The sequence below is a fragment of the Ylistrum balloti genome, unplaced genomic scaffold (genome assembly GCF_031769215.1).
Source record: "Ylistrum balloti isolate Yb309-2 unplaced genomic scaffold, AGI_CSIRO_Ybal_v1 Utg369626, whole genome shotgun sequence".
NCBI lineage: Eukaryota > Metazoa > Mollusca > Bivalvia > Pectinida > Pectinidae > Ylistrum > Ylistrum balloti.
Window position 1 is genome coordinate 1,464,120 of NW_026781894.1, and position 16,657 is coordinate 1,480,776.

The following is a 16,657-nucleotide window of genomic DNA, read 5'->3' on the forward strand; positions in this document are numbered from 1 at the left end:
ATAAAGAAACGAAGAAAGACATATTATATTAAATAATTGAATATTGTACAACGAAGAATTTTCCTGTAAATGAATGCATTCATGGACCCTTTCATCATGACCAATGTCGTCACAAAATCTTCAACTCGGAACATTTCCCATAAAGAATTTATTCCTTCAATCTATCCTTGGAGGGGAGTGGAATTTTCAACAAAAGGGAATTCGGATGGAACTCGAAAAAATTGTTTACATTAATTATCACGATTCCATAAAAACGTTCACTTACGATTCGGCTGTGGAAATGTTCAGTCCTGATTTGTCGATTTTTATTGTTCAAAACAACATAAATCCTAGTTTCAAGCTGAGCTTGCTGGCATTGATGTAGGCAAATATTCTTTATTTTTATATCTGTGATCAAAGATGATAAAATCACCAGGTGATTCAGGGGTTAACAAGGTTCAAATAATGGTGTTACTGTGTGATATTTATCTATGTACAGTACATTGTATTTGATAGATGCTGTGTAAACATGGATGCAATTTGAGTCATTGTTGATGAGAAGGTGCACGTGTGAAATTGTACAATAAGACAATAGTGAAATAAAATAATCAAAAACCTTGTCAGCTATTCGTCTTGTATATGAATTAATTTTAGAAATTTAGAGGTATAAAGTTCATTCGGGTATGAACTTAACTTTTTTTTATTTGACTCCATGGAGACAGTGTTGTGACAGCGGCCAAGCCATAACAGTATAAAATGGTGGGTTCATGGACCATGAATTAAAACCACATGTATTATGATCCATTTACCGGAACTTGGTGGTGTGATTCCCTGTCATGCGCTATTGCACGTACTAGAATGAAACCGCCGAAACGACGGGGCGTTAAAAAACAGTCTGGGTCACGTCATATAAATGATAACTTCCTAAACGAAGAAACGTAAAGATCGGTCATCAAGGTCTAGATTTATCTAAACATAAACATTTATGTCATCTCAAGTCATTCACATTTACAGACATTCATTGGGCGTATTTGAAGAAGAAACTGAAATTCAGTACTTCTAAATGGGGTTTACGAACTCGTGACAAATTCCAAGACGCTGGTGTTCACGAAAGTAGTGTCATCACATACACTGAAATGTTACAACCGTGACACGGTAGCGTAAAACCCAACTGGATGTAAATATATTAATCTGAATCACCGTTAATAAAGCTGTATATATTGATAATGACTCCGCGATTTGAAAAAAAAAAAAAATGACGTTGTGGATAGGTATTCAACCCATAGTTATCGGACGGTAGGACACGATTCAGATGTTACATAAACTTGTTTTGTTAGTTCACGGATAGATAGATGACGTCATCAATACGATATATTGTGTATTGTTTATGACGTCATGTATCACAGATATTAGTTACGCACAGAAATGCGATGGAGACGACAGATGAATGTGCAAGTCCAAATACAAACAAGTTACCGTTAGAAAACGACGGAAATGTTACAGCGAGGATTTGTGCACGTATCTTATATTTTAAAGAAGAACAGCCACTCTCAGATCTTGTCTTGGTGGTTGAAGGCGAGCGGTTATTCGCAAGTAGAAGTCTTTTAGCATTCGCATCACCAGTATTTAGTATCATGTTCACGTCAGAGTTTAAAGAAAAAGACCAAAGGGAAATAGAACTACCAGGGAAAAAGGCAAAAGATATCGATGAACTTTTAAAGTTTCTACATCCAGGAATGGACGACAATTTAGAGCAAGGTCATGTATCGGCTTTTCGGCTTCTGCCGATTGCAGAAGAATACCAATTAGTCAAACTTACGGAGAAATGCGAGGAAACGATACTGGAGAAAGTACAAGAAGGTCATTTGACTCGAGATAAAGGAGAATTTGTTGTAAAGTGTTTAGAGGCATGTGCAAGGTATGGACTGGATAAACTTTACGCCGTTATCACAATGAAATGTTCTGGAAATCCGTCACTGGTGGATAGCGTCCGAAAAAATGAATCACTTCCATTGGAAGTTAAGAATCGAGTTTTCGAAGAGAGACTTTTAATTCTGGAAAAAGAGCGGGAAAACTTTCTATCAACTAGAGATCGTCTGGAAACAGTCAAAGGTCGTCTTCGCGCGATTATACAGCCACATGAGAATCACTGTCGCTGTCGAGTCGAGCTCAAACTCCGCTCAAATATGCAGCGATACTGTACATACTGTTCGCGTAACTGGTGTTCGGATCACGTGAGCTCTGAGTCCTATCGGAGTTCCTACTGGTTCAACTGTAACCATCGAGTGGGCTTCACGGTAGCAAATGATGGCCTTCTCAAAGCTTTTATCGAGTCTAAAGATATTTAAATAACTTCGGATGGGTAGGTACAAAGCCTTTCCGGAAAACTTGTTATAAACATTGTCATATGATACATGTGCCGTTTGCTTAATTTCAATATTGTCATGTTCTAATTATGAAATAATAGGTATCAAACCAAAATCATTTTAGTTTTCTGTGAAGTGAATTTTAGCGAGGTGGTATCTTAAATAATATGTCTGAAAATGGCATTAAGAACACAATTTACACTCGACTAAGCTGTACCTATACTTTTAAGAAGTATAAGTCATACAGCCTTTCAGTAAAACCAAATGTGATTTGTGAAAAAAATCAGCTTACCAATAAAAGGGATCCGGCATTAAATAGACCGATTAAGGCCATACATTAATCGTCTTAACAAACCTGCTTAACTGACCACTTCTAGTCCATAAGGTGGATATCAGGGACAAAAATGTATTTTATAACGAGTTTTTCTCTGTGCGGCTGCCAAATTTTAACCTCGAAATCTTTGTTTGCATTAGAAACGAAAATTAGCACACAGCCAAAAATAGAAATATCGGTCAAATGTAAAAATCGTTTCTGTTAACATTTTGTAAACTATAATGTTTTGGTTTGAACAATATATAGTAATCAAGACTTCGACAATAACCATACCCATCGCATAATACAAAGATGAACACAGCATATTTGAAACGATAATTTTAATGAATTTTCTGTGTATAATTACTGATAATAAAATCAATAATAGCAAAAATAATAAGAAAGATTTCCAAAAGAAATCTATAACTTCAATAACAAAGTGAAAATAATTTCTACTGATTTCAAATAACGATACACAGATGTCTACAGAATCAAAAACATTATTGTTTAATGTTAAACAGAGCCTCAATGGCATTTCATAATCTACCGATTTATTGTGTATATCATATATGTCAATCAAACAGATAAATGTATGGTACAGGCACGTAATTCTTAACGCTTTGCATTGTATTTTACATATATATCAACGAGCCTTTGTATTAAAAAAAACACAACGATTGACTTAGATAAGTCACATATTAATATGTTAATTAGCAACACGATAACTTGACAGAGAAGAGCGAAAGTAATCATCTCATGATTGAAAATACGTGATAAGTTTTCATCAATTATGTATATATTCTTGCTCACTTAAAGAATAAAGTGAGCTAGAAAGCCTTCATGTTAGAACATTTGTCATCTGTTTAATGTCATATTGATCCTGAATGAGATGCTAGATAGACTACTTAAATATCGAGCAATGTCTTCACAATGACTTCATTAATGATAATATGGCCAGAATACAGCGCAATTTTATATTCTCACAATGTACACAGCTATTTTCAGCAGTTGCAGGTAAATTAATTACACAAAAAGCCTAGGTATCTCCCAAATTAACCCAGGAACTTTGTATCCTCACTTACTCATTATAGGAGACTAACCCGGTAATCTTGTATCCTAGCCTAGTCATCATATGATACTAACCCAGTAATCTTGCATCATAACCTAGTTAACATAGGAGACTAACCCAGTAATACTTTGTCCTAACCTAGTTATCATAGGAGACTAACCCAGTAATATTTTGTCCTAACCTAGTTATCATATGATATTAACCCAGTGATCTTGTATCCTAACCTAATTATAATTTTAGACTAACCCAGTATTATTTTGTCTTAACCTAGTTATCATAGGAAACTAACCCAGTAATCTTGTATCCTAACCTAGTTATTTTCTAAGACTAACCCAGTAATCTTGTATATTTACCTAGTTATAAAATTAGACTAACTCACTATTATTTTATCCTAACCTGGTTATCATAGGAAACTAACCCAGTAATCTTGTATCCTAACCTAGTTATTTTCTAAGACTAACCCAGTAATCTTGTATATTTACCTAGTTATGAAATTAGACTAACTCACTATCATTTTATCCTAACCTGGTTATCATAGGAAACTAACCCAGTAATCTTGTATCCTAATTTACAAATGTAGTGATGATAATGTACGAACCTGTAACCTTGTGTACTAACTTCATAGGGAAATAACTTTAGACCTCAACTTAGTTATCTTGGTAACATAAGACTCTAACTAAGTTATGATGATGTCTTAATGGATCGCAAACAAAGAAAATATCCTAAGTAAGCATTTTAGTGTTTAACGAGATAAGCTTAAACCCTAACTTGGCTCTCCTAATGAGTACAATTACAAACAATTGTTTACTTAGTTACCTCAGGACCATTCCATACTGACCAAGGGCCCTAAAGTATCTGTCCTAGGACCCTTACGTAACAGCACGTGATTCTAAACGTATTGCTACGTTAGGGTCATAAGATACACAACTAAGGGCCTAAATTAATTCAGAAACTCGCCTTTTTCTGTATACTAGAGCAGTAGAATATTCAAATTAGGATCCAGGATCCAACTTTAATGTGTAAAATGACCTAGAAACATTGTAGTCAAAACCTTGATAACATATCGAGTCGTGAACTAGCCACGAGAATGTGAATGTGACACAGATATCGCAGTATGATTTAGGATTCAATTCATCCTTTAACGGATGTTCCGAGTTCCTTGACTGGATCGAGACACTGTATTTACTAAAAGTGAATGATACGTAACTGACTAAAGGTGTAGTCAGTACAAGTTGTAACGATTCCAAACGTACTTCTTAAGTACGCTTACTAGTCATCTGTCTTTTTATGTAAGAAACGTGTTTATATTAATCATATCGATAGCACAATTTCATAGCAGCACTATCTAAATAACGCTCCGAGTGTTAAGGAGACAACATAAGTAATATTCTTTGATCATTGGTCAACATCTAAACCTTTTCTGATAGACAGGAAAATAAGAGCCGTGCTTCTGAATACTATCCCATTATCTTGACACTGATCAATGTTTCAGACGATGGGGAAATCATCCTTACTTTACTTCTGCTTTACCTGTTCTCTCCGCACTTTTCTTGCTTTGTTTTGATGTTCCAGAAGAAGCACTCATTCCATCCAACCCACCTGGGTTAGCCATTTTGAAACACGTGGGCGCTATTGTGCTGTACATTCGTTCCTTAGCTTTATGCCCCGGTTTGCCAGCGCCACCGTTACTCCTCTCCTTTTTGTATTCAACCTTTCTATCTTTGCCGTTATCGTCAGGGAGTTCCTTGATGCTTAGTTTTTTGTGTCCTCGCATTCTTTGGTCCTCCATGCGCGAGAGGTCCGCCGCAGAGATTGATCTCTCATGTAATTGCTTGAGCAGCTGACGAGCCACCTGGCCTTGTTTAGAAGCAGGCGGAAAGTCCCGAACATACGATTCGATAGCTTTGATAACAAGTTCATCGTAAACCCCGGATACAATATCTATTTTTGGAAGAGTCAGCGGGGTGCCAATTTTCCTTGGTCTTGGTGTACCGGGAGTTTGATGTCGGTATTGTTTCTGGCGTTCATATGCCTCTTTGAAATTTTCCTTGAACTCAGCCTCCTTTTTGCCCAACAAAGTCGGCATGGTTGAAGGGCGTGGTGACAACTGTGTTGGAATCGTTGGTGTGATAACGATACGACTGCCTTTAATCATGGGCAAGTCGATTGTCTCCGAAAAATGTACCCTGCGGTTTTCGGATTCCTGTGACGACAATGAAGATTTTGAGACTAACTCCATAGACTTGGACTCTGTGGTGCTAGCACTAGCCGTACCCAGGTTTTTCCTCTGGATTTCCACCGACATGTAAGGCAGCTCCAGGACACGAGTAGACATGTGTTTTGTAGAAGGACGACTTGTCCCTATGATGCTTATATCGGCGAGGTCGATAGACGACATCTTGCCTCCTTTGAGATCCAGAGACACATTGTCACTGTCTTGGAAATGACAGGCCGAGCCGATTGTGGCCGGGGTGGCGGGAGGATTCCGTGGTGGAGACGTCGATTGGTGAGACGATGGAAACGAAATTGTCCGCTGAGAAACCGATGATCGGGAAGGAGGTGGCACGACATCTGACTTCAGACCTACTTCACCGGCAATCTGTTGCATTTTCGTCCTATCGTCTTCTTTTATATAGCGCTTCTGCATTCGTGACAAGAGTGAAGAACGGTATTTTTTACTATCCTTCGACTGGATTTCGTCAAACGATTCCTGGATGCTATTTGCTTGGTTCTGTGTTCGGTCAACAGAAACGACAAAATACACATACGGAAATGACCCTTTAGTTGACTCGGCAGTTTTGCTATTGGATAATGGTACCATCTCCACCTTTTTCTGTTGGATCTTTGATCTGAGTTTGGTCTCAGGACTTTCAGGCATTCCATAAGTGTGTGGAGTAATGTTGTCACCGATCTTGGGTACCGCCCTTTCAGACCTGTCTGTCAATTTGGTATGACTTCTGCTTACACGGCTTCCATCCAAGGAGGCTGTCTTACAAGCATCAGTGTAACGTACACGTGACTCTTCAAGCCTCTGGCGGATTAAGTCCATCCGTTTTTGTGTCATCTCGTTTCTCGTGAAAGAAATAAGTTTCTTTGTTTGTGAGTTGCCATTAGGTATTCGCCCATGACGCGATATCTTGGCCAGGCTTTCAGTCACATATTCCGCGTCGTCATCTTCGGGCGGAGTTGAGGCTGTCAGACCCCCTGCGGTCAGTATGAAATAAGGGGTAACCTTGGCCGCCATTTCCAACAATTGTCTGAAAAAACATACAAGTCGCCTTTACTTATGCATAACGTTAGAAAGTTTTCAAAAGTTCATTTTCTTTACTGCAATATGTTTAAATGTGTGGACGTCTTACATTCAGTCCCTGTTTGCTTTTTAAATCGTTTGCGCCTTGTGATACGGTTGACGCTTTTTGATATTTTTTTAGGTGCGGTGTAATCTTAAGCGGCAGCTTGATTTCGTCGAGGGTTATGAGTCTACGTAATAGGGACGTACAACTAGACAATGTGTTAATCAATTCCATTTTAATGCCCACGGATCGAAAGATCGGAGGCACATTGTTTTTTGTGCGCCTGTTTGTTTGTTGTCAACATTAACCTTGCCCATAGCTATTGCATTATAAGAGGTAGAACTTTTAAATTTTGCACCTGTTTCTTTGTTGTGACAATTTTGACCATGTGACCTTGGTTGTGACATTTTACATGCATATGAAAAAATTAAAAATGCCATAACTATTGAAATAAAACTGTCAAATCATTACCAAAATGAAGACGCACGTGTTTCACTTAGTGCATGCAATTAGCACATGCCTTATACAGTACATTTTTAATGTCCCACTTCAGAAATTTGTTGCAATTTTCGGGCATAGTGTTTCATACACACATCTTGTTTTGTCATGAAACAGATTTGACGATATAAAATTTCATCTTTTTTAACATAATAAACTCTGTGTGCGCGAAACAAGCGTTAAAACAAGTATGAAGTATGTGTTTGCAGCTAGTATTTAAAGATAAATATTCCCTTTCAAAGGCTAGAAGGATTGAACAATATTGTATCCTTGTATCTGTTGCAAAACGTTGTAAACGGGACAGCAATTTATTTTCTTGACATTACAAGCCGATCTAGTAAAATTATGTAACTAATTGGTTAAAAGTCGTCTTATATGTTATGTTAACTGTAATTACCTTTCTGTAAGTTCTTCAAATTTTTGCACAAGTTTAATTTTTTCTGAGTTAATACGTTATTGTCTCAAAACATCATAAAATTCACAACATATTGGGGATTGTATTCATCTACACCTTTGTGCGAGTTATTCATTGTCAGTTTATCAGCCCAAGTCGTGGTCGGCCGAAATGCAGCTGTTTGCCCATGACAATATCAGTCTACACAACATAATTCTACTTTATTTTTGTATACAAAGCTAAATAATTCTATCAAAGTAAAGTTGTAAAGTGACATCACAAACGTAATAATATTCTATCGGAATTTTGTCTCGATATTGTTCAACCTGCAGAAGCTGGTCGTTCATTTTGTCCTGAAATTTTAACATCTAAATACTGTCAGCTAAACTTATACTAGTTGATAAATGCGAAACTAATTGATTTAATATAACCTTGGTAGTTTTGTAACAGATAAAATCATAGACGATATATTTTAGAGTAAAAATATTATGTAATGAAAGATAAGCATTGTTTGAATATATAGCTATAATTATATATTTCTATTAAACTGTCATTATTATTCCCCAAAAGATGAAAGCTGAAACAATGTCATAGGATGCAATTTAGGTGATGACCATTCATGAAGTTAAAACTGCTTTTGAGTATTGCATAGAAAAAAAAGTTCAGTAAGGGAAAAAAAACAAACAAAAAAACAGTAATAAGAAAATAAAAAAAAATCATTCTAGACATTATTGTACCGTCAAAACACATTTCTCTCTTGTCCGTTTCATTTTATAGATACGAAATATAGAAATGAGACTTTAAATAGTCCGCCACTGTTTATGTTCTAGCATTAAGACATGAGTAAGGCTGATTTTTCTTACCTTTTTCTTAAGTTATCGTATGTCCATTGTGACACGGTTTATCTCCCGAATAAACATCCATGTTTCCCACTAAAATAGCATGATTCTTCTTCAATATTCCCACTGCAGTGTCTTTCTGTTCCACCCGGTACCATGGTGCCTCCGGATTAACGACAATCCCTGGGTAATCCATAGGGACGCCGTGATATCCAATCAGCCGTTACCAAAAGGTGTGAGCGTAATCCATTTGTTAAGTTAGGGTTAGAAACCTAATACAAACTGGATTTGTATAACTTTCTGTATATCATATTGGCATTTATACTTATAAGACCTACGTTAACATTTTGGAATTAAATCACTGACCTTCTTTTTGCTAGGTCCTTTGTGTACATACAGTGTACACAGAATGACACCTGTTTACCGGTAATACTTACCACTGGTGAGACAATGAAAACTTTTGTAAACAATTGTTAACAGGTAGATGATAGTCTCTGATACAAACTTTCGACACTATCACACATAATACACTAATCACATGCATACAAATATCAAATATCGCGAAAGTCAGACAGTACCGTTACAGTAATATTCCTGTCGACCGTCGATTGAATATGCATTCAGTTTATCTATGACATAAATAAATAAATATTAATTAATTAATTAATTAATATCAATAAATAAATATGTTGATAACACTTGACATGGACATTTTTTAAAGTAAAGTTCGTTGTGTTTAGAGAAAACACTGACTGATACTCATAATCTGAAACTTGTCTACTCCGTCTGACGGACATATCTATATCAACACACATACATGCGTCATGACTAATTTTTTAATGACCATATGCACAGATATTCAGATTCTATACAATGTTTATAAACTTGAGCCGAATCAATGGAAATTTATATCTGATCATGCAAGTTATTTTGTAAACACATACATTTTCTATATTTATAGAGTATCTTGCTTCATGTCTTTCCATTCATATCAGATCGACAGAACGAGATCTTTCTCTCATTTTAGTGAGCCCCTGGCGATGTTTCATATCATAAAAATGAAAACCGTGAGGATAAAAAAATCAGCTTCTGACATAATACTTACGCAACATCAGAGTAGAAAAATGTCAACTGATGGTATTAATCCCACAGATCTTGTTTTTGGTGACGTTGCAATGCATATGACTTTAATAAGTTTCAAAGTTAAAATGAAAACAAAATGAACATTAATTTAACCACAGCTGCGTTAAAGTATATATAATTACACATGCATGTTCTTGTGCCATAATGCCACTACCAATAGTAATGATAAATATTTGATGAGTGTTTTATATGATATTTAACTAGTATGTGATATAGTCAATTTGGTCTTGTTTTATATATTACACATAATATGGTAAATACGGTAATTGGTTAATAGAGTTACCTCCCTGTAATCGTTACAAAACCCACGTTACAAAACAACATCAACATGGCTGCACGCTCCACACAATCATACCGGCTTTTCAAGAAGATCTGTGATGATTGGCCGTTAGACCCTTCAAGGAAATCTAGGGACATTGCACAGCTTATTCGAACAAAAGGTATGCTTGTTTTTAAAGAAGCGGAAACGGCGAACATTGACTCAAAGAGGTGTCGCACTGAGCTCGATAGTGTGCGAAGGCTCATAGACAATGTTCATTTAAATCATTCACGACCACGACAACGCACAGAAGGAACTTTAGGCCAAAACCTAGAATCCATCAAAACGATATTGTCAGACGAGGCATTAGAGGCTTCTAAATTAGGAGATAAGAATGTGATATCCAGAAACTTCGAACTGTTAAAGTCGTTCATGAAACCCAAGAAAACATCATGAATGAAAATTTACTAAACACAGTGTTAGGAAGTGATGTGTTAAGCCAAGGCTTTTTCTCACACGCTATTACGGATTTACAACCAAAATATTTCTAGTACCAACAAAAAGCTTTTCAAGGAATGAGGTTGTTTGTTGGCTCATGAAGGTGAACATGGATGGCGTGCTTTGGCTAAAGGGAGGTAACCGTGATTTGACGACAGTTCACCGGCAAAGAATTGTGTAGTGAACTACATACATTGAACGTGACGTTTGTGTTCTTATGAATATATATATTGAGAATGTTTTTTCTTAATGACTATTAAAAAGAAAGTTGTGCAGAATTGTAATTTTTTTTGTAACGTTTTATACACAAACTATTTTGATGGTATTTGTGTGCAATTTAATGGTTTTCTTAAATCAGTTTCTTAATAATACGGAAAAAAGCCCAAAAAACAACTAAACATTTTCATAAATAAAACAGTTAGAAGTCTGAACTTTCAATTTATTTTTGCTACAAGATTGTAAAATCGAACACAGAAAAACCCCTTGATTTCGATTCAATCCGAGTATCGAACCAGCTTGAGCGGATTTCAACCTAATATAGGCTAAAAATTCGTAGAACAATTTTTCGTCGTTAATGCGGTTAACTTTCTTTGGTTAAATCTCAGCAGCCGGAACCATGTAATGAGAAGTAAGTTAACCCCGCATGTCTCTGCAGTGTGACGTCGGTGATCGGAAAATCGTCGTAACTCCCTTATTCGTGGAGGTATTGATCTACTTTTATTCTTCGTAAATTTTGATTCGATAAAATATTTCTTAACGTTTTTTGCGAGTTGAAAATCCAAAACATTTTTTTCTTAATATTTTCGATTGATGACGTCGTGTGCACGGTGAGTGTAAAATGTAATTAAGTGGATACCTAATATCCAAAATCTTATGCAGGTTCCACAAGTTTCACTTCATTCGCTCCAAATATTTTGATTTCGCAAATAAAATGCATCTGATATTATTCAAACAGCCTCGTGCCAGCCTATACTACACATCTTCGGTCGACTCAACCGATATTGCTTACAAATACTCACTGATTTATATTGTCATATGAAGACAGACTGAAAATTGGTTAAAATACGTCTTTTTTCATTTAGAAATACGAAAACACTGTTGAGACTCAACGAGTTTTCACAAACACTTGCTTTCAGTACGTGAACAAGCACCAGAGTAAGTTGACGTCGTACATCGGAGCAAAGCACCTATGCGATTGCGATCGCTATAGTGCAACTTTCTGTCGTTTATAAACGAACATTAATGTTCATTTGTTATAATCCAGAATGAGTTGGAACTACAGTTACCATTTATGTTAGTCTGTTTCAACTATGGGACATTTACTTCGGTTCAATCCAAGGGCAATAATCCAATATGGCTGACATTCAAACATTCGCTTCAAACGAAATGCTTTCAAACATTCAGTCAATTATTTCTTATTATTTTTTTAGTATACATGATGGCAACCCCAATGCACAATAACGCTACGAGTGCGCATGCGTGAACATGAACACATTTTTATCGGTAAGACGATTTTACAAGGTCAGGTCAGATTATGTCTTTCTCGACCAAAATACACGTGTAAGAAATGTTTTTGTTTATTCTTATTTTGAAGTTACTGTTAAAAGTAATTTGTGATGCTTCATGTTTGACCACTTCAAGTCAGAGAAATTTACATAAACATCATTAAAACGATCCCTTTCTTCCGTCATCCGATCTTGTAAATAGTTTAACCCTATTTGGAGCAAAACAGTGGACCCTATAATCACTTGCTTCATATCAGAGCTGCAATTAACATTTCATTTTCATTTCAAAACCTGATCGGATAATGTTCATTGATTTTTGTTATTTTATTCTATATATCATATTTCACGATAAATTGCAGTCAGCTGTCTCGTATCTAGAACGAAAACTATTAATCTAAACCATTTATGCATATTCTTTGTAATGTGTCCATTGGAATCAATGCATTGTACTACTCATGATTAATCAACATTGACTCGTGTATCTAATCATAATAGTGTAGCTCACAAAGTTATTTATGAGTGTACGTAGTTGTTATATAGCTATGTCATCAATAAGGCTGGTATTCAAAATAAATAGCACTTCAAATATATATACAACTTTAAGACAACCTCATATTTAAAATATAGGCAAGTATTCAAACTTAACTGTGAATTGTTATTTCTTTGAGACTGAATACATTATTGAATATGAAAATTTGTTAACCTGCCAAGTATAACATGTCAAAGATATCATAGAAAGAATGTGAAGAAGTAGGGATCACCTGCCTAACTAAGTGGATTTCACCCTGGTATCTAATTTCTTTCCATTTTAAGATTCCTCGCAGGTTGACATGAAGACTAACAAGAATGAAACATGACTTAACAAGCATAGTTTCCCTGAACAATAGCTGTTTTTAAAATTCATGTTAGGTACCACAAGTAGATTTGAGCTTACACATGCCTGAAATGATCCTGACCAAGTGTTGTTATTTTTCTTTCCCTTCCTTTTTTTAGTAGGGTTGTAAAATCCAATATGGCCCCATGGCTTCTTGATTCCACAGGTGCCATGAAAAGAAATTTTGTTAAGAACCTGTAATGAAGAGTATTTTTAGGTGATCTGATCCGAAGGACCGAAAGATGACCTATTGCTATCGTGCATCGTCCGTTCTCGTGCATCGTCCGTCATCCTTAAACTTTTCCTTTAAAACGCTGCTCCTACCTACACAGAGGCTGATTCCAACCAAATTTTGTTTGAAACATCTTTGGAGTATGAAAATCATTTCTTAAATATAGAAAGTTGTTTAGCCCCCATGGGACTTGGGGACAGGAAAATATTCTTTAGACAATACTTTGCTTGAAAGCACTGCTCTTGCTTTATGCTTAAGTGTTTTTCATTCATTTTTGTCTTTAACATCAGTAGGGGTTAGTAAATAGTTCTAAAATTCCGAAATTTGATTTAACCCTGACAGACCTGGGGATGGGCAGAACCCCAAAAGGGTTAATTACAATTTTTTGCTTCAAAACTCTTCTCTTTCTTAATGTTTTAAGTCATGTCAACAAAAATTGGACTGAAATATCATTGTTATTGGAGAATGATTTCTAAAGTTCAGAAAGTTGATTTGACCCCTAGGGACTTGGAGATGAGATCCTTTGTTTCAAAACGTTTTTCCTTCTTAATACCAATTTCTTTCAACCAAATTGGGTCTGAAACATAACTGAAGATGGGTTATCATTTCGTAAAGTCAGGAAGTGGTTCGATTTCTAGGGATCTAGGAGTGGGCGAGGCCTCAAACAGTGGTCGGGTAGAGCAGTGGTAACGCACTTGCCTTTCACTTAGCCGTTCGGGGTTCGATTCCCGTAATGGATGTGAAAAGGTAAGGGGTCACCTGCCCAACCATGTGGGCTTTCCCCGGGTACTCCGGTTTCCTCCCACACTAAGACCTCTCGCGAGCTTCCGTCCGAGCCAACAAGAGCGATTAATATAAATTGGAAAAACTTGCTTCGCAATTGTTGGAAAATAAATAAAGATTATTTATTTATTTATAGTTGATTCAACCCCTAGGGACTTGGTGGCGGGGCCCTAAAAGGGGAAGTTAAACAATATTTGCTTCAAAATTCTACTTTCTCTGAGTAGATTTCAACGACATTTGGTCTGATACATTATCAAAGGTATGCTATAATTTTTTCAATTCAGAAAGAGATTTCGACTTCTAGCGACCTGGGGCGGGCGGTGCTCCATGTGGGAAAGAAAGTCAATATTTTCCTTCAAAATGCTACTCTTCCTTAAGTCGTGAATGTGTTTAAACCAAATGTAGTACGAAACATCATTGTTGACGGAGAAACATTTCTTAAATTCAGAAAGTTGATTCCATCCCTAACAATTTGGGGATGGGGTCCCAAAAAGGGGAAGTTAGACAATATATCTTGCATCAAAGTGCTACTCCTTCTTAATGCCTGAATAGTTTTCAACCGAATTTGGCCTGAAACATTATCAGGAAGTTGCAGTGATATTAAACTTATTTTATTGCTTCGGTCCAAAATCCAACAAAACTCATCTAGAACAAATAATCTGAACTTTTTGTCGTTTTTCGAGTTTGATTTGTTAAAGAAATGAAAGAGATGATTTGATGTTCTTTTTTTTCAGCCTGATCAAAATTTCAACATGGTAACCACAATGACCTTTGTAGCTACAATCGTTTATCATGAACAGAACCTACCATTTATGAGTTTCCGATACTTTTAAGGAATGTTCAAAATTTGAATTTAGTAGATTTGTCAGATCACCATCAGCGAAATCTGCAGTTTGTCCATCCCTTTGTCAATTGTCAGATGACTGTTAAGGGCAATGACTCTCATGTTTGCCTTAACTGCTTAATATTTAAACTACTAATACTGCGGATACATCCGATACAGGTATAGGTTCAAATTTCTAAATAAAAATGTGATTGCACTTTGCAAAAATGCTCGTTTAGTACTTTGATTATAATACGCTATGTAAACGGTCGTTTTATCAGAAATAAATCATCTTATTCACATGGAATAAATAATGATAATGACTGATATCTTAAAATTACGATAGATTAATAAAAACCCTATCAACAACGACAAAGCCTATTTACAGTATGTGGGTATTTCCAAAGTGATCACTGTTTTACGGAAAAGGCTGTTTGTTTTATTAATACATATGTACATGTATTTCAAAATGACCTGATTATTTTTTACAATACAAATTTTAAGATTATGAGATGTATTTCAATAGTGTATTTAAAACTTTTTTCCCAAAATGCATCATGAAGTCAACATACAGTTTAATAATGACTTTGCGATCTAGGATTGGGCTCCCATTTTTCCATTAAAGGTCGCATATGATTCTGGTTGGAATGTCTTCTTAAGATAATTTGAAGGGATAATATTCCTACATACACAGGTATAAGTTATGATAAACATGATACAATACTTTTAAAATACATGGTTCTGAAATTATTATAGACGGACATGATTCATCATTTTTAAATTACATAAAACGGTTTTTTTTAAGATAGTGGATATCTTGAATTCTTTTGAAAGATGGAGGCTATCTCAGATTCAGAAATATCCGCAAACTGATATCACATGACTATCTTCGGCACGAGATCATTTCAATAATTGAGTTAAATTCTACCAAGCGAACTTAATTAAAATTAGAAAAAAGTTACTCATCTTTAAATTAAAAACTGATACAATCTTATTTACTTAAGCGTAGTTTAATGAAAATTTGAATAAAAAATAACGACAGTATCCAAACTAAACTATATTCAAGATTTTAAAGAGTTAAATTCTATCAAGTGAACTTTGAAAAAAGTTCAGAATTTGAATCTTTAAATCAAAAACTGATACAGTCTTATTTACTCAAGTTTGGTTTAATGAAATTTTGAATAAAAAATAACGACAGTTTAAGCGAAACTCTATTTGAAGGTTTACACGACACAAAGCACAAGCTTGAAAATGCTTCTTTATTTCCTGTACCCAGTTCTTAGATGTGTGATTATTGGTATATGTAAACTACTGTGTCATCCTACCTTGTCAAGTATATGACTCAAGTTCTGATTAATCATATCGCCTTTTCATGCTACTGTCACATTTGGTTAATGCACTTAAAAAAAGTAGTATTTCACATGAACGTATCCTGTACAACCAATAGAAATACAGTTATCTACATCGTATTATGTAGTTAATGGAAAATACAAATTTTAAGAAGAAATTTTAAAAATTTATTTGAATTCGTTCACTAAGAAGCTCAAAGTAGAGTAGACAGCTAGGATATATCAGTGTTTTTTCAGACTTGTATATAAACGTTGTCTAGAACTTGGCCCCATTAATATAAACCATATATGTGCTGTAACTGTTGTTTGTGAACACGACATCTATATAAACTATTCCTCAATTAACAATACTCCTACATGGAGTTAGTCTTACACCAGTAAGAAATGTTATATTGGTTTAAGTACCATAGGGATGAAAGAAAACGAAATTGCTTCTTATT

General features: G+C 35.5%; 2 protein-coding genes and 1 pseudogene across 2 annotated transcripts; 2 read left to right on the forward strand and 1 right to left on the reverse strand.

The window, feature by feature from the left end:
* Positions 1-1,366: 1,366 nt before the first annotated feature.
* On the forward strand, positions 1,367-2,327 carry LOC132551357 (uncharacterized; annotated as a pseudogene).
* Positions 2,328-5,237: 2,910 nt separating this feature from the next.
* Positions 5,238-6,971, reverse strand: LOC132551367 (uncharacterized). The gene has a single exon (XM_060215509.1). The coding sequence runs from the start codon at positions 6,969-6,971 to the stop codon at positions 5,238-5,240; it is 1,734 nt and encodes a 577-aa protein (XP_060071492.1).
* A 3,251-nt stretch (positions 6,972-10,222) lies between these two features.
* On the forward strand, positions 10,223-10,929 carry LOC132551684 (ubiquinol-cytochrome-c reductase complex assembly factor 2-like). Its single transcript, XM_060215868.1, has one exon. It carries the CDS (start codon positions 10,223-10,225, stop codon positions 10,607-10,609), a length of 387 nt encoding a protein of 128 aa, XP_060071851.1. The 3' UTR covers positions 10,610-10,929.
* Positions 10,930-16,657: the final 5,728 nt, after the last annotated feature.